General features: G+C 46.0%; 1 protein-coding gene across 1 annotated transcript in view; it reads right to left on the bottom strand.

The window, feature by feature from the left end:
• Positions 1–21,813, bottom strand: part of LOC126530124 (alpha-mannosidase 2C1-like) — a 241,787-nt gene that overhangs the window by 80,181 nt on the left and 139,793 nt on the right. Inside the window, exon 12 of the mRNA XM_050177562.2 lies at positions 6,828–7,054. Coding sequence (XP_050033519.1) covers positions 6,828–7,054 — 227 coding nt within the window. The remainder of the gene's footprint in view (positions 1–6,827; positions 7,055–21,813) is intronic.

The following is a 21,813-nucleotide window of genomic DNA, read 5'->3' as shown; positions in this document are numbered from 1 at the left end:
GTAGGACTGAAGTGGCGAAGGATAGGTCGAGAGGTCAGCAGGAACTTCAACTGAGGAAATGCAGACTCGCACTCCGTTGTCTACTCAAACCGTGCGTCTTTGTGTAGCAGATTTGTCACAGGATAAGCGACGTCAGCAAAACCAGGAATAAATCGGCGAAAGTAAGAGCGAAGATCCAGAAAACTACGAAGTTGCTTCACTGACTGCGGTGTACTGAATGCCTCAACAGCTGCCGTCTTGAGGGGATCAGGCCGGATACTGTCTTTGTCAACAAGATGACCCAGCACAAGGGTTTGACGGTCACCAAAGTTACATTTCTTGGAGTTCAGAACCAGGCCGGCATTTTTGATGCAGTCGAGGACAATATCCAGGCGCGTATTGTGCTCATTGAATGCGCACCCGAATATAACAACGTCGCCAAGATAGCACATACAGATGTTCCATTTTAACCCACGCAGAATGGTGTCCATGAACCTTTCAAAGGTTGCTGGAGCATCACATTGAATTCGAATAATCCATCCGGGGTTATGAAGGCTGTTTTCTCCTTGTCTGCCGGGTGTATCAGGATTTGCCAATATCCTGAGCGCAGGTCCACTGAAGAAAAATAAGAGGCCGAATGAAGGCAATCAATTGCATCATCAATCCGGGGCAGCGGGTAGACATCCTTCTTAGTCACGGCGTTTAATCTTCTATAATCGACGCAAAATGTCCAGTTACCACTTTTCTTTCTGACGAGTATGACCGGAGCAACCCAAGGACTCGAGGACTCTTGTATTATTCCATTTTTCATCATGTCACTCACTTGTTCCCCAATTATCTTGCGCTCGTTAGGCGACACGCGATAAGGCTTTTGCCTGATCGATAGTATGGCGCGTTCGTGACTCAGGAATCAAGAACGCTTTGTACAGCTGCGCAAAGTCAAACACTAACAGATGCTTAGAAAGCGTATCCACCAAGGTATGGTGCTCCATTGTGTTGAGGGACTTGCTTATCATAGACAGAAGCGTTTTGTCTGAGACGTGGCGAAGGTCAGCAGGTTCACACGGTGGGTCTGTTAGTACAGCTACGGACGAAGACGTGTATTCTGTAAAGTAGGCGAGTTTCAAGCCGTCTGGAAGAAGGACGGGTTCTGCGGAGCAGTTGGCCATCCACAAGCCAGCACGCCCGTTGCCGATGGATACCACACAATGAGGGACAAAAACGTTGTTCTTCACACAATTTAGATGCATTGGCTCTACGGAGCCATCGAAACTGTCTGGAACTTCACCGTGACATACAACCAGCACGCACACAGAGGTGGACGCAGGCACAACAGTATCTGCAGACACACAAAGTTCACCTTGACTGCAAGTCTCCTCTAAGAGCGCGGACGAAACATGGCCCTCGACACAAACTTCCCCCGTGCGACAATCAACGGTCGCACCACACTGCCGCAAAAAGTCGATGCCCACAATCACTTCGTGCGTCGATCGGGGAATAACTACAAACTCCGTCGCGAAAACTCCACCAGCCAAGGATACTTCAGCAGTGCACACACAAACAGGGCGCAACGACTCGCCGCTCACTCCACAAAACATTGCAGCCTGGTCCCGCGGAAATACAACTTTGCGCCCCAACCGACCTTTAAAACCGAGACTCATTACAGATACAGTTGCTCCGGTATCCACTAAAGCCATTGTAGAAACACCATCAACAAGTACATGCACTTTGTTCTTAATCATAGCAACTGCAGGGGGCATTTCTGTCGATATAAGTCGTACAAGTCTGGCCGAGAATCTGAGCTCTTTGCGAAAGCGTCTGTTCAGTGTGTTTCTTTTTTGCGCTAGAGTCTCCAAAACACGCTCTGAGCTCCTTGACGAAAAGCTCCCATGAAGTGAGCGTGTCTTCGTGATTCTCATACCAGACGAGTGCTGTGTTGGTAAAAGAAAACACAACATTGGACAACTGTGCGGTCAAGTTCCAACCGTTAGACCGGCTCACCCTTCGGTAGTTCGTGAGCCACTCGTCGACATCTTCTCCGGCTTTTCCTCCGAAACTGAGTGGCACCCGGTAGTGTTGCCACGGAACGCCAGGTGCTGACCTTGAAGCAGCGTCAGATCCTTCGGGAATCTGGCAGGCGTATTCAGGCATGTCAGCTGAGGGTGGCGGAAGTCCGGCAAGTCGACGGCTCCGGCGAAGTTGTAGCAGCGTAGGCTCCGTGGTTATGAGGTGTACCCAGCACCTCCACCAATTTGTTACAAGCACGGGGAAAAGGGGTTTATTTAGGCGTGCGAGAGCAGGAACGGCAGGCTACGAACAACAGGAATGGCCACTGCACAGTCTCCGTACTCCTCTTCCCTTCTCTTCTTGATCCCCGCGTCCCTTATATATATATAGATATATATACATATATATATATTTCTGTTTTCCATTACCAAAGTAACTACAAAATTTTCTCTTCTGTTTCAGTAGTCCACGAATACATGGTCAACGCAATCGACCGAGATGGGAAGCATGCACAGAAACGGCCTTGAACACGAACAGTCTTGATGCATCAGCGGCGTGTGCATTTCATAACACTGGCATGTAGAACAGCAACAGGAAACCGAAGCGAAATCAAGCTGCTAGGCAATGCCAGATGCCGCTGAAGTGAAACGTGATGCCCACATCGCATCGCCTGTAGCAGGGAATGGTGGTGCGTTTGGATTATTGCCTACTAAAAGCATGCAGAACGCTTACCAATAGCACTATGCACCACGCACTGTAAGAGACAGGTGAAGATGCTTATCGCAATACGTTTGGCGGTGATAGCTGTGAATGTGGCATGCGATGACCGAGGCAGAGATTTGCTAGTACCAGAATAAGAAACTGTGCACGCTGTCATTTTCACAAGAGACGGGCAGCTATATAGTGTTCTCGATTGCGTGCGCCTCGCGCCTTTTTTTGTTCACATGGGATCTAGCGGCCGGAAAACTTATTTGATTGAAGCCTGCCACAGGGAACGGCAGCACGCTTTGGTTATCGCCTATTAAAAACGTGGGCTACGCTTCTGACGGCACCACATGCTGTGAAACAGACAGGCGAAGATGCTTATCGCAATAGGATTGGTGGTGATAGCTGTGAATGCTGTGTGCGACGACCCCGGAGAAGATTTGCTGGTACCGAAATGAGAAACTGAGTGCGTGCCGGCGCTTTCACGTTAGTCGGGTGGAAGAGCATTACACAGCTATATACTCTTCTCACTTGCATGCGCCTTGCGCATTTTCCTATTATTATGGGGTCTAGTGGCCAGAAAATGTATCATACGGTCGCAGTTTGGTGATGTACTGAACGTCCGTGCCGAAAGATTGTGTGTTCCGGGAACGTATGAACTGGTAAAAAATGAGTGCAACTCTATTGGGTAATTTTTTGTGTTCTTGATTGCAAATGTTGGTGCAGGGAAAACGTACGTAACGGGAACGTATCAATGAGGTTCCACTGAATTACAAGTTATTTCTAAAGTGCCATCATCAACAACTATGCTAAACAATGTGCCATTGAACCTTATCATCATCATCATCATCAGCCTGGTCACGCCCACTGCAGGGCAAAGGCCTCTCCTATACTTCTCCAACTGCCCCGGTCATGTACTAATTGTGGCCATGTTGACCCTCCAAACTTTCTAATCTCATCTGCCCACCTAACTTTCTGTCGCCCCCTGCTACGCTTCCCTTCCCTCGGAATCCAGTCCGTAACCCTTAATGACCATCGGTTATCTTCCCTCCTCATCACATGTCCTGCCCATGACCATTTCTTTTTCTTGATTTCAACTAAGATGTCATTAACGCGCGTTTGTTCCCTCACCCAATCTGCTCTTTTCTTATCCCTTAATGTTACACCTATCATTCTTCTTTCCATAGCTCATTGCGTCGTCCTCAATTTAAGTAGAACCCTTTTCGTAAGCCTCCAGGTTTCTGCCCCGTACGTGAGTACTGGTAAGACACAGCTGTTATAAACTTTTCTCTTGAGGGATAATGGCAACCTGCTGTTCATGATCTCAGAATGCCTGCCAAACGCACCCCAGCCCATTCTTATTCTGATTATTTCACTCTCATGATCCGGATCAGCAGTCACTACCTGTCCTAAGTAGATGTATTCCCTTACCACTTCCAGTGCCTCGCTACCTATCGTAAACTGCTGTTCCCTTCCGAGACTGTTAAACATTACTTTAGTTTTCTGCAGATTAATTTTTAGTCCCACCCTTCTGCTCTGCCTCTCCAGGTCAGTGAGCATGCATTGCAGTTGGTCCCCTGAGTTACTAAGCAAGGCAATATCATCAGCGAAGCGCAAGTTACTAAGGTATTCTCCATTTACTCTTATCCCCAATTCTTCCCAATCCAGGTGTCTGAATACCTCCTGTAAACATGCTGTGAATAGCATTGGAGAGATCGTATCTCCCTGCCTGACGCCTTTCTTTATAGGGATTTTGTTGCTTTCTTTATGGAGGACTACAGTGGCTGTGGAGCCGCTATAGATATCTTTCAGCATTTTTACGTACGGCTCGTCTACACCCTGACTCCGCATTGCCTCCATGACTGCTGAGGTTTCGACTGAATCAAACGCTTTCTCATAATCAATGAAAGCTATATATAATGGTTGGTTATATTCCGCACATTTCTCTATCACCTGATTGATAGTGTGAATATGATCTATTGTTGAGTAGCCTTTACGGAATCCTGCCTGGTCCTTTGGTTGACGGAAGTCTAAGGTGTCCCTGATTCTATTTGCAATTACCTTAGTAAATACTTTGTAGGCAACGGACAGTAAGCTGATCGGTCTATAATTTTTCAAGTCTTTGGCGTCCCCTTTCTTATGGATTAGGATTATGTTAGCGTTCTTCCAAGATTCCGGTACGCTCGAGGTCATGAGGTATTGTGTATACAGGGTGGCCAGTTTTTCTAGAACAATCTGCCCACCGTCCTTCAACAAATCTGCTGTTACCTGATCCTCCCCAGCTGCCTTCCCCCTTTGCATAGCTCCCAAGGCTTTCCTTACTTCTTCCGGTGTTACTTGTGGGATTTCGAATTCCTCTAGACTATTCTCTCTTCCATTATGATCGTGGGTTCCACTCGTACTGTATAAAATTCTATAGAACTCCTCAGCCACTTGAACTATCTAATCCATATTAGTAATGATATTGCCGGCTTTGTCTCTTAACGCATACATCTGATTCTTGCCAATTCCGAGTTTCTTTTTCTCTGCTTTTAGGCTTCCTCCGTTCTTGAGAGCTTGTTCAATTCTATCCATATTATACTTCCTTACGTCAGCTGTCTTACGCTTGTTGATTAACTTCGAAAGTTCTGCCAGTTCTATTCTAGCTGTAGGGTTAGAGGCTTTCATACATTGGCGTTTCTTGATCAGATCTTTCGTCTCCTGCGATAGCTTACTGGTATCCTGTCTAACAGAGTTACCGCCGACATCTATTGCACATTCCTTAATGATGCCCACAAGGTTGTCGTTCGTTGCTTCAACACTAAGGTCCTCTTCCTGAGTTAAAGCCGAATACCTGTTCTGTAGCTTGATCTGGAATTCCTCTATTTTCCCTCTTACCGCTAACTCATTGATCCGCTTCTTATGTACCAGTTTCTTCCGTTCCCTCCTCAAGTCTAGGCTAATTCGAGTTCTTACCATCCTGTGGTCACTGCAGCGCACCTTACCGCGCACGTCCACATCTTGTATGATGCCAGGGTTAGTGCAGAGTATGAAGTCTATTTCATTTCTAGTCTCACCGTTCGGGCTCCTCCACGTCCACTTTCGGCTATACCGCTTGCGGAAGGAGGTATTCATTATCCGCATATTATTCTGTTCCGCAAACTCCCCTGCTATTCCTAGTGCCTATGCCGTATTCCCCCACTGCCTTGTCTCCAGCCTGCTTCTTGCCTACCTTGGCATTGAAATCGCCCAACAGTATAGTGTATTTTGGTTTCACTCTGCCCATTGCAGATTCCACGTCTTCATAGAAGCTTTCGACTTCCTGGTCATCATGACTGGATGTAGGAGCGTAGACCTGTACAACCTTCATTTCGTACCTCTTATTAAGTTTCAGAACAAGACATGCCACCCTCTTGTTAATGCTTACACGAGCTTTCAATGTTTCGAATATCCTCCTTGAGTGAGCTCAGTGCCAGCTTGGTTTAGGGATTACCAAAATACAGCACAAATAGGACAAACAACAAAACCACATTGCAGCAGTGCACTAGAATGCCTGCCGCAGAGAAATACAACCAAAGTACAAAAACTGCAAATTATGGGCCCACGGCATCAGCTATATCTGCGATTATGGCAACTGCATTTGCCTTTGCATCGCTTGTCTTTTTGGACAAAAGCTCATCAAAAAAAAAAAAAAATTGCTTGCAGTGTTTTGTTCTCTCCTGTCTCTACAATGTGACACTATCTATAAGACGAGTTTGAGATAATTAGTAGAAACCAATTAGAATGAAATCTCAATAAACAGAAGTCGCTTAAATGAAGCTTCTGCTTAAACGGAACACCATTCTCATGGTTGGTTGGTTTTGTATTCGTGCAATGCACTCTGCAATGTCGCTGAGTAAGTGGAACTCCTGATAAACGGAACCAATCTCCCTGGTCCCTTGACGTTCCGTTTAAAGAAAGTCCCCTGTATATAGAAGTAAATCTCAGTTAAATAAATATCACTTATTGCCTCTGCACTCTTTGAGGACTGAGCATGGCAATACGGATCCCCAGAACACAATTTGTGTCCCAGCTGCTCTTGGTGATGTAGTCTTTACTGAAATATGGCCTCATAAAACTACAATATCCCTATACTTTAGAGCATTGTCAAAGCATACCTGCTTGACCGCTAGTTTACGAGTCTCGAGGTGATAGTCCATGACATCCCAGGCATCCCAGTAGAGGGGAATGTCATCAAACATGACAAACAAATTTGCCAGTTTGTCTGCAGCCACAAACTCCTTGGAGCCACCGAGAATCTTGAGTGATGACACCTCGCAGCAGCTATTCAGCTTTGCCTCCAAAAACTGGTTGCGCAGTCGAATCACACCAGGTGTAGTCTCCACTGAAAAGTTGACGTTTTGTTCTTTCAAGGCAGGTTGCAGCAAAAACATCACGAAAATGTTGCTTTAGTGAAACACCGAAGCAGAATTAGGATTCAATTATATCCCTCAAGGTATGTGACCACCTTTCAAAAAAACTTTTCAGATTTTGATCTGAGAAGGCCCCTTCCACAGATGCAATCAGAAATTTAGGTTATCCACTGGAAATTCTGACATGCTTTCTAGAGAGTTTTCTACCTCAAGAATTTTTAAGGACAGTTTCCTAACAGTAAATGCAGCAGCAAATCAAATCTTTCCAGGCATTCATGCAAGGAGGCAAGCTCTCCTTCCCGAAGTAGATGACTTCCCCCATCGCTTGAACCAGCGCTCATGGGCAACATTCATGCCCTGCCTTCTCTAATAGTATTTGACGTTTTCTGCAAAGCCATCCCTTTTTCTCTTTCTCTCTCTCCCATTTTTGTTCAAGCAGTTTTGCACCAGTTTTGGTATAGGAGAAATTGCTCAATTTAGTGAGCTTTTAGTCTCTTTAATGGCAACTCTGCTATGTTGGAGTTTTAGTTACTTAAAAAGGTAATAAAATGCCCTAGTAAAACCTCCAGGCAAATGCCTCACCCTCCTTTTATCCCGAGTAGGATATATACGATCCATTTGTTGCCACTTCCAAATACATACTACCAAAAAGCTTGTAGCTGATGCATCAAAGCTGTTTTGATAAGCAAAGTACAATCTTGAGACGTGATACCATTTTCACACTCTGGGAATTAACGCGCCATCACAGGTGGTAACTTAAAGCTCTAGTATAAAAAATCCTGCCAAAACGGGCTTTCTTTGATAATGCAAAATTTTCGCACAAAAGGAACAGAGAAAAGTGATGCAGAGGTTTTACAGTATTCACGCAAAGAATAAAGAAAAGCGCGTAGCGACGCCACTTGTAAAGTTAACACACAGATTTTCATCACGTCGGAACAGTCGCATTTGCGTCCATTCCTTTCGTCTACATTTGCACTTATTTGTTGTTGCGTATTTTCATTTGTGTCCCCAGGTATTGTATTGCAAAGAAAGAGGGCCGTCAACTGCTTCCATGCATTAAGTGTACAAACCATGTCTGACTGGCTGAGAATAATGAACGCCTTCTCCAGAAGGCATAGCAGCAGAAAGTGGATCTGGAAAAGCCCTAATGGTGAAACAAGAAATAAAATTGATTTCATAATTTCTGCCGATCCCAGATAGTGCAGGATGTAGAAGTGTTAGGTCGGATAAAGTGCAGTGATCATAGGTTAGTGAGGGCTAGGATTCACCTCAACTTGAAGAGAGAAAGAGTAAAATTAGTCAGGAAGAAACAGGCCAACCTAGGCGCTGTAAGGGTAAAAGCAGACCAATTCTGGATGGTACTTGCCAACAATTATGCAGCCTTAGAACAGAGAGATGAAGATGACATAGAGGTAATGAATGAGTAAAATTGGTCAAGAAGAAACAGGCCAATGTACCGTATTTTCTCGCATAATGATCGCACTTTTTTGTAAAAAAAAAATTGACGCTAATTCAGGGGTGCGATCATTACGTGGTTAAATTTCCCCCCCCCCAAAAAATTTTTTTTTTATTTTGCATTTGCTGCAAGATGACAACTGGTCAACAAATAGGTGGCGGCCACTGTATGTAGCACCGGTTATAAACAGTGGTATGTAGTGCGGGACACCAAAACAAAAATGGCGACCAGCGGAGCAAGCCGAACGCGCCGAACGTGATTTTTTTTTTTTTGTTCTCTTGAGTACATTACATGCATTGAAACAGTTTCTTCCGTATCTGTAATCAATAATATCGTTAATATCGGCAAGTTTGCGGCAATAACGTAGCCATGTCCACTTTGAGGGGACAGAAACAGATGGCCGCGCTTAGCTGCCAGTGACATAGAAACACATGGCAGGCATGGTGCGGAAACTGCGGAATTTGTCTTCACTACTATCCTAATACGGCACGTTTTCGCTAAGGGTGGGCAAATATTTTAGCTGTGTTACAAGCATCGGCGTATGAATAGGGTACACTATTAACCTATCAGTGTAATCGTGCCTGCTATCGTTGCCGCTCGTGGTTTGTTGCGTGCCCACGAGTGCAGATGAGAAGAATCGAAAGGCGCCTTTTTTGTTGTTGTTGTTGTTGACCACAACCATTATAAAGCGTACACATAATAAAGGCAAGTGTGGTTGTAGTTTTTTTTTTGTGTGTGTGATGGAAGTGCGGAAAGTGATGAAATGAATGAAATGGGGCATCTGCTTAAGAACGTTTGGTGCGTGCAGACCGCTTGGTTTGTCTTGAAGAGTCGTTCACGTAGCATTCGACAGATGGTAGGCGCGACCATTATTAGCTAGACTTGGCACACGACATATCGCTGCGGCAAGTTCGGGGTGCGATCATTGCACGGGAAATCAAAAAAATTGAGTTTTGATGGCAAAATTCAGGGCTGCGATCATTACGCAAGTGCGATCATTATGCGAGTAAATACAGTATAGGCAGTAAGGGTAAAAGCAGACAAATTCAGGCTGGTACTTGCCAACAAATATGTGGCCTTAGAACAGAGAGATGAAGATGACATAGAGGTAATGAACGAAACCATAACTAGGCTGGCTTCAGAGGCAGCAACTGAAATGGGAGGCAAGGCACCGAGACAACCAGTAGGCAAGCTCTCCCAAGTAACAAAGGACCTAATAAAGAAACAACAAAGAATGAAAATGTCCAACTCAAGAGATCAGATAGAATTCGCAGAACTGTCGAAACTGATCAAGAAGGAGAAAATAAGGGATATTCGAAATTTAACATAAGAAACACTGAAGAAGCTATAAAAAATGGATGCAGCCTGAAATCAGTGAGAAGGAAACTTGGCATAGGACAAACCAAGATGTATGCACTGGAAGATAAGCAGGGTAATATCAGCAATGATCTCGAAGCTGTAGTAAAAGAAGCGGAAGAATTCTGTACTGACCTGTACAGTAAGTACCCAGAGGACTCGGGATAACTCCATTCGAAACAGTAATGAGCAGGATAAAGAAACTCCTCCTTTAACTAGTGATGAGGTCAGAGGGGCCTTGCAAGACATGAAACAAGGAAAAGTGGCAGGAGAAGATGGAATAACAGTCGATTTAATCAAAGATGGAGGAGACATAGTGCTTGGAAAACTGGCGACTCTTTATACGAACTGTCTATCGACTGCAAGGGTCCCAGAAAACTGGAAGATTGCAAACATTATACTAATCCACAAAAAGGGAGACATAAAAGAATTGAAAGATTATAGGCCCATTAGCTTACTCCCAGTATTATATAAAATATTCACCAAAATAATATCCGATAGAATAAGGGCAACATTGGACTTTAGTCAACCAAGGGAACAGGCTGGCTTCAGGAAGAGATATTCTACAATGGATCACATCATGTAATTAATCAGGTTATCAAAAAATCCGCAGAGTACAATAAGCCTCTCTATATCGCTTTCATAGATTATGAAAAGGATTTGACTCAGTAGAGATACCAGCAGTCATAGAGGCATTATGTAATCAAGCAGTACAGACCACTTACGTAAATACCTTGGAAAATATCTACAGAGGTTCCACAGCTACCTTAGTTCTACACAAGAAAAGCAGGAAGATACCTATAAAGAAAGGGGTCAGACAAGGAGACACAATCTATCCAATGCTATTCGCTGCATGCTTGGAAGAAGTATTCAAGCTATTGAACTGGGAAGGCCAAGGAGTAAGGTTCGACGGCGGATATGTCAGCAACCTTTGGTTTGCAGATGACATTATTCTATTCAGCAACACTGCAGGCGAGTTAAAACAAATGATTGACGACCTTAACAGAGAGAGTGTAAGAGGGGGGTTAATATCATCATCATCACCAGCCTATTTTATGTCCACTGCACGACGAAGGCCTCTCCTTGTGATTTCCAATTATCCCTGTCCTGCGCCAGCCAATTCCAGCTAGCACCTGCAAATTTCCTAATTTCATTGCACCATCTAGTCTTCTGCCATCCTCCACTGCGCTTCCCTTCTCTAGGTACCCCTTCTGCAACCTAGTGGTCCAACGGTTATCTAACCTGCACATTACATGACCTGCCCAGTGCCATTTTTTTCTCTTAATGTCAATTAGGATATCGGCTATACCTGTTTGCTCTCTGATCCAAACTGCTCTCTTTCTGTCTCTTCATGTTTTGCCTAGCATCCTTCGTTCCATTACTCTTTGTGCGGTCCTTAACTTGTTCTCAAACTTCTTTGTCAGTCTCCAAGTCTCTGCCCCATATGTCAGCACCGGTAAAATGCAATGATTGTACACTTTCCTTTTCAATAATAATGGTAAGCTTCCAGTTAGGAGCTGACAATGTCTGCTGTATGTGATCAAACCCATTTTTACTCTTCTATGAATTTCCTTCTCATGATCAGGGTTCCCTGCGATAATTAGGTAAATGTACTCTTTCACAGACTCTAGAGGCTGACTGGTGATCCTGAAATCTTGTTCCCTTGCCCGGTTATTCATTATTATCTTTGTTTTCTGCATATTAATCTTCAGTGGATGAAAAAACAACTTGCCGCAGGTGGGGAATGATCCCACGTCTTCGCATTATGCGTGCAATGCTCTACCAAATGAGCTACTGCTGCGCCGTCTTCCAATCCACTTTCCGGGGTATTTATGCATTGCTACTAGAACTAACCCTGGGAGTGTTAGCCAGCGGCACCACTCACAAACCTTTGCGGCCATATAGTTTCATATTACTATAACTAGAAAGAAATCTGGCGCTGCAATCGTTCAACTATCGTGGGAATGATGGGAAGTACAGGCTACGGACTGGTATTCTGTTGACTGGCGAACTAGTCTACAGGTATTTTTTGGCAGTTTTGGTTTCGCTTCAAGCGGCTCCAGGCACAATTGCTATAACTCGCAGTGGGATAGCGCACTGGGCCAGGGGCTGGGCAGATGCTTGTGTCGCGGTGTGGTGTCAAAGCCCTGATGAGAAAGCGACGGCATCATAAACATTGAAAGAACGTGTTTTGACCGTTTTGACCTTGGTTTGTTAAGTGTGTTAGGTTAGCACTGTAGCGTTACGTACTTTATGAAACTTCAGAAGAGCAAAAAGAAGGCAGTACTGACACAAGACAATGACAGTTGTACTTCTAGTGGCTTGACAATCAAATTTTATTGAGGGCTTCATTACGCATTGCTCATTTATGTGCTCATTGAAATGTGTGTTTTAGGACTTTGAGAACACAGATTTACTTGTGGTTGGAAAGGTTGCTGCTTCCTGGCTGTAGTCTGCTGTTGCATAATAGGTAAGTGCAAAGCCACGCCATAACAGCTGCTGGCGGATGCTTCACAAGCAGCAGTCAATATAAAATGTAATGAAGCAAACTCGTAGGAGGCCACAAACGTCCTAGCTAGGACTGCAGCAGATGTGCTTAAAAGTACTTGAAGATGTTCAGCAAACGTGACAGCTGGCGCAGCCTTTCATAAGAGTGAGAGAGTTCGCAAATGCCTGTCTGTGAGAAAAGTCTCACATTCGCAGCGAGCAGGCATCATAGTAGACGACCCTTGTAGCATTCCTATCAAAGGCGCAACACTTTCTCAAAATACAAAATTTTTATTTTCTTAAATACTTGATGCGTATTTTTATATAAGTACATGCACGGTTGTTATTGCTGTTGTAAAAATAAATAATTATTCCCTGGCGCTAAATTGCGAACAGAATCGCTGAAGAATGCATACGCTAGTGTGCTCAGGTGGTGAACCATGCTTCAATCTTAAAGTCATACAAAGTTTATGTAATGTGTTGTGCATTATATAAGATACTGCAGAAATAAAATTAGATTTTACACAATAATATTTGAGTATAACTTCCCTTACTGTGCTGCAAGAAAACGCCGCTGGTCTAAAGATCCAAGTCAATCAGAAGCCTGTACTTCCCATCATTCCCATGAAGGTTGAGGCAACGCTCAGGAGAACCCCCGTAGACACTAGCGGCACATTTCCATATAGGTTATTTTTTAAGAAACTCTATGTTTGCAGCAGATGTGGAGCATCCTTTCTACCGCAGGCGTCATGAGTAGGTGATGTTTCTGGGTGAAGACAACTGGTAAATAAACCCACACATGTTACCTGAAGGCAGCAGTGTTGCCAGATTCGAGACCCTCATTATTTAATGAACGAGAAGAAAGAGGGTTAACCAAGGGGCTCAATTTTTATTAATCATATCATAACAAGCCTACAAAGACACCAAGGACAACAAAGAGGAAATTACTTGTACTTACTAAGTGAATTAAAGAAACAATAAATTAATGGCAATGAAAGTGGATGAAAAAGAAAAACTTGCCGCAGGTGGAGAACGATGCCACATCTTCACATTACGCTTACGCGTGCGATGCTTTAACCAATCGGAGAACGATGCCACATCTTCACATTACGCGTGCGATGCTCTAACCAATTGAGCTACAGCAGTGGTGTTTTCCAATCCACCTTTTTGGGGTAATTATGTTTCTACTACTAAACTAACATTGGGAGTGTTAGCAAGTGCCACCACTACTCACAAGCCTCAACAACGGATGTGGAACTGGATGTGGAATTGATCTTTTGTACATGACCTTTTTCTGTACGTGATTTTGTATGTGATCTTTTTGTACGTGATCCCACTCATGCTACCTGAAGGCACCAGTGCTGCCTGGATTCGAGACCCTTGCTATGTAATGAACGAGAAGAAAGAGGGTTAACCGAAGGACCCAATTTTTTCAAGCGAAGCTTGTATTGCCACTCGTGTCAGTGTCGGTGTTGCTGTACAAAAAAACTCAAGCCACACGAAAATAAAAATTGCTTGCCGAGCTGCGGATTCGAACCACCGACCTCTGGATTGCAAGACCACCACACCAACCAATTCAGCCACTGTCAGTTCATCGTATGCACACTTTGAAGCGGGGTTTTATATGCATGGAGAAGTAGACGCAGCACAAGGCGTGAGCCAATCACAGGTGTCCCCTCCATCCAGAGGAGGGAAAGGGTGTGATTGCGTGTTTGCTCGCCTCGCACCGCTTGTTTCCCGCCAGTTAAGGCCCAGAAGCCAGATGGAGAGGCCACGTTTGGTTCAGTCTGCCGAAGAATAGGCTGCATTGAAAGAGCGGCAGTGGGAGCGGGCCGTGCTTCGTGTGTTCGGCTGAAGAACAGGTGGCATTTCATGAATGCCGCTGGGAGCTCGCTCGAGAAAGGGCTCATTGTCGACAATGAACAACCATTTCTCGTTCACCAACAGCTATGTCCCTTTAATGTGTCTCAAGTGCTCAAAAAAACTAACCAACCCCTCCCCTAGGGTTGCACAAGCTTCGCATGAACCCACATTCCCTGTAGAGGATGGGTTATTTTTTTTTTTTAATTAATCATATCACAAGAAGCCAACAAACAATGACGGCAAGGCCAACATAGGGAAAATTACTTGTACTTACTAACTGAATTAAAGAAATGATAAATTAATAGCAGTTCGTGTAATGCAAAGATGTAGGACTGCTACCCACCAGTGGGAAGTTGTTTTTTTATTGCTTTCATTGCCATTAGCTTATCATTTCTTTAATTCAATTATTAAGTACAAGTAATATTCCCTATGTTGTCCTTGGTGTCATTGTTTGTTGGCTTCTTGTGATACGGATGATAGTCACTCAGAGGGTAGATGTCTAACTGCAGTAGTTGGTAACATGATCTTGGATTGTAGCACGAAGCGACACGGACACAGAAAGGAGCAGACAGGACAAGTGCTCGTCCTGGCTCGTCCTGTCTGTTCCTTTCTGTGTCCCTGTCACTTCGCGCTACAATCTAAGATCATGTTACCGTACCAACTCACCCAACTTTCTATCCTTTTGCAGTAGTTGGCCCTGCCTACAAGCATGTAAACACACGTAGTTGGTAGTCCAGCCTCTTTCCTGCCTTCTTGCATGTTTCCTGTGTGCCTCTTTTTTGGCTGTTTCTTTCTTAATTCTTAACACACACAGGAGTCCCAACCCAACCGACGTCGAGGCTCTTGCAATTCTCAAATTAGTCACCCAGCCTCATCGTCCTACCCAACGCATCTTTATTTGCACCGATAGCCAAAATGCATGCTGCATATTTCGCGACAACCGACTACCTGGGCATATACACAGTCTACTTCAATGTCACTTGGATGCACACCGTTTGCTCTGTGTTACTTTGCAGTGGATACCTGGGCACCAAACCAAGGCAAGGGGAAACTCTCGAGCTCGTGAGGTCACTCACATTGTTTTCCAAGTCCCCTGAGCCTATGGTCATCCGAATTTAACCCAAGGGAACACAGAAACACTTTGCACAAGGAGCACACATCACTTCTAAAAGAACTTCGCACCAATGCCATCGCCCTTATTACTCCTCCTGCTAACCTCTCACGAGAAGACAGTGCTATTCTCTGAAGACTTCAAACAAACTCAATAGTGACTCCTCTTTTTCGCCACTATATTCAAGGCCTACCTGGGCAATGAAAATGCCTGACTTGCATGGAATATCCAGCCCTAGAGCATTGCCTATGGGATTGCCCTCCCATTCAACTCAAGCACAGTCAGCCCTCTCCACCATTCCTATTAACATACAGCCATAGTCATGGACAAATTGGCTCACTCCACTGCTCCATGCAATTACATTCTTCTGCCGGTGCTTATCCAGCATGTTAGAGACGAGTTGCATGAGGACTGGTAGCTGACCGAATAGAGGTTAGCACCGGACAATGGTATAAAAATAAAAGTTCTTTTTCTCTCTCTCTGTCTCTCTATCTCTCCAATAGTGGCAGCATCTGTCATGGCGGTATGTTTAGGGCACAGTGAACGTGTCAGGCATGTCATCTGCCATCGAAAACACCTATTTTCGGTTTGTGTAACCACGTTGGGTGCCAAGACCATAAAAGACAAGCTTTTTAATGTGATCCGCATTATTAGGGTACTCCACACACTTTCTGGGACCTGCCTGTCAGGCGATGTCTCTGATCGTTTTCCTGCACACTTGGGTCACTGGGTAGTCCATGGTCTAGCAGTTAGAGAATTGCATTGCGGTATGAGGGAACTGGATTCGAAACCAATCCTTGGGTCAACTTGGATCACAGGTCTGTGACACTGAATATGTGCCGCTCATCAGTTAAACCATTTAATGCCAATCTGTGTTACTGGGAGTGGGTAGTTCATGGTTTAATGGGTAGTGGACCAGGCTGCTATGCAGATGGAGCAGGGTTCGAAACCAACTGTCGAACAACTTGGTTGACTGGGTGCGTGGTACTAGGTATGTGCCACTTGGTCTGTGCTGCTCTTCAATGAACCTGACGTCAAATTGTGCCACTAGGTGTTTGCCACTCTTCAATGAATCTCTTTGAAGGCAACCTGGGTCAATAAATACAGTCTAACCTGGATGTATTAAATATGAAGGGGATCATAAAAAAAAAGTTCAATAAATAGGTAATTTCATATATAAAATAATAGGCTCTGAGGCAAACGGTGCCTTAGCGATTGGCGTGTCCACGGGCCGCTAAGTTACTGCCGGCAACTCGGAAAAAAAAAGCAAGCACACTTTATTTACGTGCAAAAACAAATTGCGGATCCCGGTTTGCTTCTTCTTCTGCTAAATGAAGCTGAAGACGCACATCTCAATCTTGTCAAGACTGTCGATGTGTAAAAGCCCTGTGCCTTCCATATTACCGCAGACACGACGAATCATGTCAAATGCTGATGCCAGTTCAGCGGTTGTGCACGGGCGTGTTGCCGTCTCTTTCGGATGATCTTCTTCGCTACTTGAGCAGCCTTCCTCCTGAGTTTCTGCAATGCTTGCCACAATGTCCTTGTCATCTAAATGCTTGAACGTTGTCATCAGCATTCACAAAGCTGTCTGCAATATTTTCCTCTTCAGAAGCATGCTCAATGTGCTGCATGGGATGCCAAAGTATTCTGCTACCGTAAACTTCTCACCTGCCTCAACAAGCTGGATCACTTTCATAGCAAAGTCCAAGTTGGTTCTTTTCTTTACACTTGCAGCAGGGATCACTTGCGGAAAATGACACCATGAATAGGCACTCAACCCACACGAAGTTATACGCACCATCTGCAATTCCCTTTAAAAGGTGCCCCACCTTATCCTCATCTGACATTCGAGGGTTTACGGTCTTGCACAGTTTTAGAACTTCCTCGATGAATGTGGTGCATGTCTCTCGAGAAACCTGAGGCCTCTGAGCTAACATTCATTCCGCTTGTTTCTTCTTAGCATCCGAATTGCCAAGACACTTCTTGATTTCCTCAACGAAACAGGGCCAGGTAGTTAGCATGTCCGCATGGTTGTCATACCGAACCATCATCGTGTCGGTCAAAAAGAAAACAATGTTCCTCAGTGGGGCAGCAGCATTTCAGTGATTGCACTGGCTTACCCTCTCATAATGGGTGAGCCATTCGTTGACATCTTCTGCCTTTGTGGAGAATGTGCATGGCTCTCGGTAGTGCTGAATCGGGGCTAGTCCTGCCAATGCAGTACTGGGAGTATCTTCGTCTTGAGGCATGCTGGTAGCCGATGGCAAAAGTCCAGCAAGAGGGTGGCTTTCAAGAAGGTCTTGTACTGATGGCTGCGTTGCCGGTCATGGGAACTACCTCTCACCTCCACTAAATGTTACGTGCAAAGCATTTACTTATAAAATGCAACGTAGATCAACCGGAACGGCTGACGTTTTTTGGGACTGGTACAAAGGCAGCCCACCGAGCGTCGTCCTCCTTCTCTACTCTTTGTCTCCACAGTAATACATGCTCCTTCTGCCCTCTGTTACGAGAGCTCATGACAATATCAAATGTGCTGGTGAACAGGTGCTCTATATAGCCTCCACAAGCGCTACACATCTGCATGGTATCTTCAAGGGGATTGTACAGTTGTTCAATATACACAATAATTCATTACATGTGGGTTCGATATATCCGAGTTCAACTGTATAAGCCACTGGGTATGTGCCGCTCCTCAGTGAACCTCCTTGATGTCAACTTGGGCCACTGGGTCATGCGTCACTGGATTCAATGCACCACTGGGTATGTACCGCTCTGCAATCAACCTGTTTGGTGCCAAATTGGGTAACTATGTAGCCCAGAAGTACATGTTGCTGGGCTAATCGGTACATATTGCTGAGTAGACCATAATATGATCACTTTGGCGCAGACAAGGAAGGACGGAAAGGAACAAGGGAGGGAGCAAAGGGGGCTCCCCTTGTTCCCTTCCATCCTTCCTTGTTTGCGCCAAAGCCATCATATTGTGACCCGCTGATGAAGAAGATGTTGTCAGCTTGGTCGGAAAAAGACAACGCTGTGGACTTCGCGCGCTGTCTACCATCTTGTCAGCCGTTACGATTATTGTAAATATCCTGTAAATATACATCTGACTGTTTTTAACCCGGTAACATTTTTAGCATAGGTGCGCCATCATTATCAAGACGGATTTACGCAGCAGGCGCTCCTTGGCTGCATCTACAATGCCAGCACAAGGCGAGGATGCTTCGGGCCTGTCGGCACCCACGCCCACCGTCATTCTACCACAACCCCGCGACCCAGGAACCTTTTCTGGCACCGACGACACTGATGTTGAAGACTGGCTACAACTACATGAGCGGGTGAGCTCCAGCAACCACTGGGATCAGACCATCATGCTCGCTAATTTGATATTTTACCTCGCGGCCACAGCACGCGTATGGTTTCAGACTCACGAGGAGGAACTTACCAGCTGGGACATTTGTAAACAGAAGCTGAAAGTGTCACAATCCACCCCGGGTCGTGAACAAGGGAGGGCTTCTCAGCGTGGTGGTGCTCAAAGATTACTGACTGGCGAGCTGCCGTGCTCGTCGGTGTTTATTGTGGCTCGGGTGACCACTGTTGCCTGCCGAGCTATAGCAGGCCGCCGAGCTTGGCGGGTGAACCAAGATTATGTCCGAGGGGGCGTCACCTACTTGCTACAGAAAGATTTGTTTGGCAGGCCTGTTGGACGTCTGCGCGCCGCCCAAAAAGACCTCACTTCGCGTGTCCATATGTGCACTGAATCCTACCTCATGTACATCCAGGACGTGCTCGCTCTGTGTCGCAAAGTGGATCCGAAGATGTCCGAACCTGATAAAGTTGCACCCGTCATTAAGGGCATAGCAGATGATGCCTTCCATCTCCTTGTTTTCAAGAATTGTTCCACTGTGCAAGCCATTATTACCGAATGCCGACGGTTTGAAGAAGCCAAGAGTCGCCGCATTGCCCAGCCATTTCCCCGCCTTCCCGACGCGGCTGCTATGTCCACCTGCGAAGACCTCCGCAGTCTGTCCATGCCCGATTGCTCTGATGACGTCCTACATATCATCCAACGTGAAATAGAAGCCGCATCTCCTGTCACAACCCCAACTCATGGCCCTGACAATTGCCAGGCGACCGTCTCACTGATACAGTCCGTCGTGCGCCAGGAATTGGCCAACATTGGCTTGACCAGCGTCTGCTCAGTTAATCGACCTGACTACACTCCGTCCAGCACTGTCATACGCACCCGCAGCCTGAATGCCCTAATGCGGTATCACAATCCAGCCGAATGGCGCACTCCAGACGACAAGCCTATATGCTTCACTTGTGGCCGTATCAGCCATATTTCACGTCACTGCCGGTCTTCGTGGATTTCGACCCCCTGGCCCTACCTCCCATCCCACGGCTCTCATGCTGCTCCGCGGTTCCCCCGCAAACGCAGCCAGTACATTCTGGCGACACTTCTCTGCCTACCCGCTCTAGCCGCTCTCCTTCACCACGTCGCCGCTTTTCCCGATTCGCCCCCATCTCGCCGATCCCCGTCCCCTAGCTCCTTCCGACGCACCCTTCCGGAAAACTAACGGGTGCAGCACCTGGAGGTGATGCTGCCAAACCGACCCAATGCAAAAATCCTCTTCTGACCTTGCCCACACATCGGAACCTCATTAAAGTGAAGGTGGATGGTGTACCTGCTACGGCTCTGATTGACACTGGCACGCACATATCTGTGATGAATGCTCAGCTTCGGAATCGTCTCAAGAAAGTCCTTACTCCTGCCCTGTCGCCTGTGGTCCAAGTCGCCAACTGTGGAACACCAGCCATTATTGGCATGTGTTCGGCTCGCGTGAGTGTCGCCGGACATCATACTTCTGTTTTATTTTATGTTCTAGAGCATTGCCCTCACGACCTCATTCTGGGCCTTGACTTTCTGTCTACACATACCGCTTCGATAGACTGTTCTGCTGGTGTTGTGCAACTCGCTCTACCTGCTGCTATTGACCCTCCCGATAGTGCTCCGATACGGCTATGTTCCACAAAGTATACTCGCCTCCCTCACCGTGCCGTTACCTACATAGGTGTCTCCCCCGTTCCACCTATACTAGACGGTGACTACATTGTATCCCCTAATCTGGATGTCCTGCTCTCGCATAACGTCGCTTTTCCTCACATCGACATTACCATTTCGAACAACGCGTCCTGCCTTCCACTTGCGAACTTTGGACTTTGTACAGAAGTACTCCGGCGCGAAATATCCCTGGCGCAAATAACACCGGCCAGAGACTACAACATTTCGACTTTAACTTATAATAGCTCCTCGTGTTCAACTCTTGCTTCGCCCCCTGTGCCTTCAGACTTGAATGCCCTAACAAAAATGATTGCTCCTGACCTTCCGCCCCAGCGTGCTAATGAACTACATTGCCTCATTGACTCATACGGGACATATTCGACCTTGGAGAGCGCCCTCTAGGACAAACACCTGTCATAAAACATCGAATAAACACCGGTGATGCGAGCCCGATCCATCAGCGACCCTACCGCATCTCACCTACTGAGCGACAAATCATCCAACATGAAGTTGACAAGATGCTTTCTCGAGACATCATCGAACCTTCTTGCAGCCCATGGGCATCCCCTGTTGTACTAGTTAAAAAGAAGGACAACAGTTAGCGATTTTGCGTGGATTATCAACACCTCAACAAGGTAACCAAGAGGGACGTCTATCCGCTATCACGCATTGACGATGCCCTGGATCGCCTGCATGGAGCACAATATTTTTCGTCCATCGACCTTTGCTCCGGCTAATGGCAAATTGCCGTCGACGACATGGACCGCGAGAAGACAGCATTTATTACTCCTGATTGCCTGTATTGTCACCGTTTTCTCTCTGGCTGCTTTTCGCGATATTGGAGCCGAACAACGTTGGGACGCCTCCTTACAAGACCTTATTCAACGGCTCACTTCAACGACGCTCGATCCTTCCCTTCACATGTTTGAACTCCAAGATGGTATATTGTACCGCTCTAACATGCGCCCGGACGGCCCTGCCCGACTCTTCGTTGTGCCGGAGCATCTGCGTCAGACTGTTCTCGCCCAGCTTCATGATGTCCCGACTGCCGGTCACCTTGGCGTGTCATGGACCTATGACCGCGTTCGTCGGCGCTTCCATTGGCCTGGTCTATACCGTGACGTCTGCCGTTATGTCCCTGCGTGTGACCTTTGTCAACGATGCAAAAAGCCGACCACACTCTCTGCTGGTCGCCTTCAACCACTTGACGTACCATCAAAACCATTCTTTCATGTAGGTGTTGATCTTGTAGGCCCTTTTCCTACATCTGATTCGGGAAACAAGTGGATTGCTGTAGCAACAGAGTGCGCCACCCGATATGCAATCACACAGGCTCTTCCGACAAGCTGTGCAACCGATGTCGCCGACTTCCTCCTAGAGAACGTCATCC

This window comes from Dermacentor andersoni, chromosome 5, assembly GCF_023375885.2.
Source record: "Dermacentor andersoni chromosome 5, qqDerAnde1_hic_scaffold, whole genome shotgun sequence".
Classification (NCBI taxonomy): Eukaryota; Metazoa; Arthropoda; class Arachnida; order Ixodida; family Ixodidae; genus Dermacentor; species Dermacentor andersoni.
The sequence above is the reverse complement of the archived record's forward strand: the minus strand, read 5'-3'. Positions and strand labels throughout refer to the sequence as shown.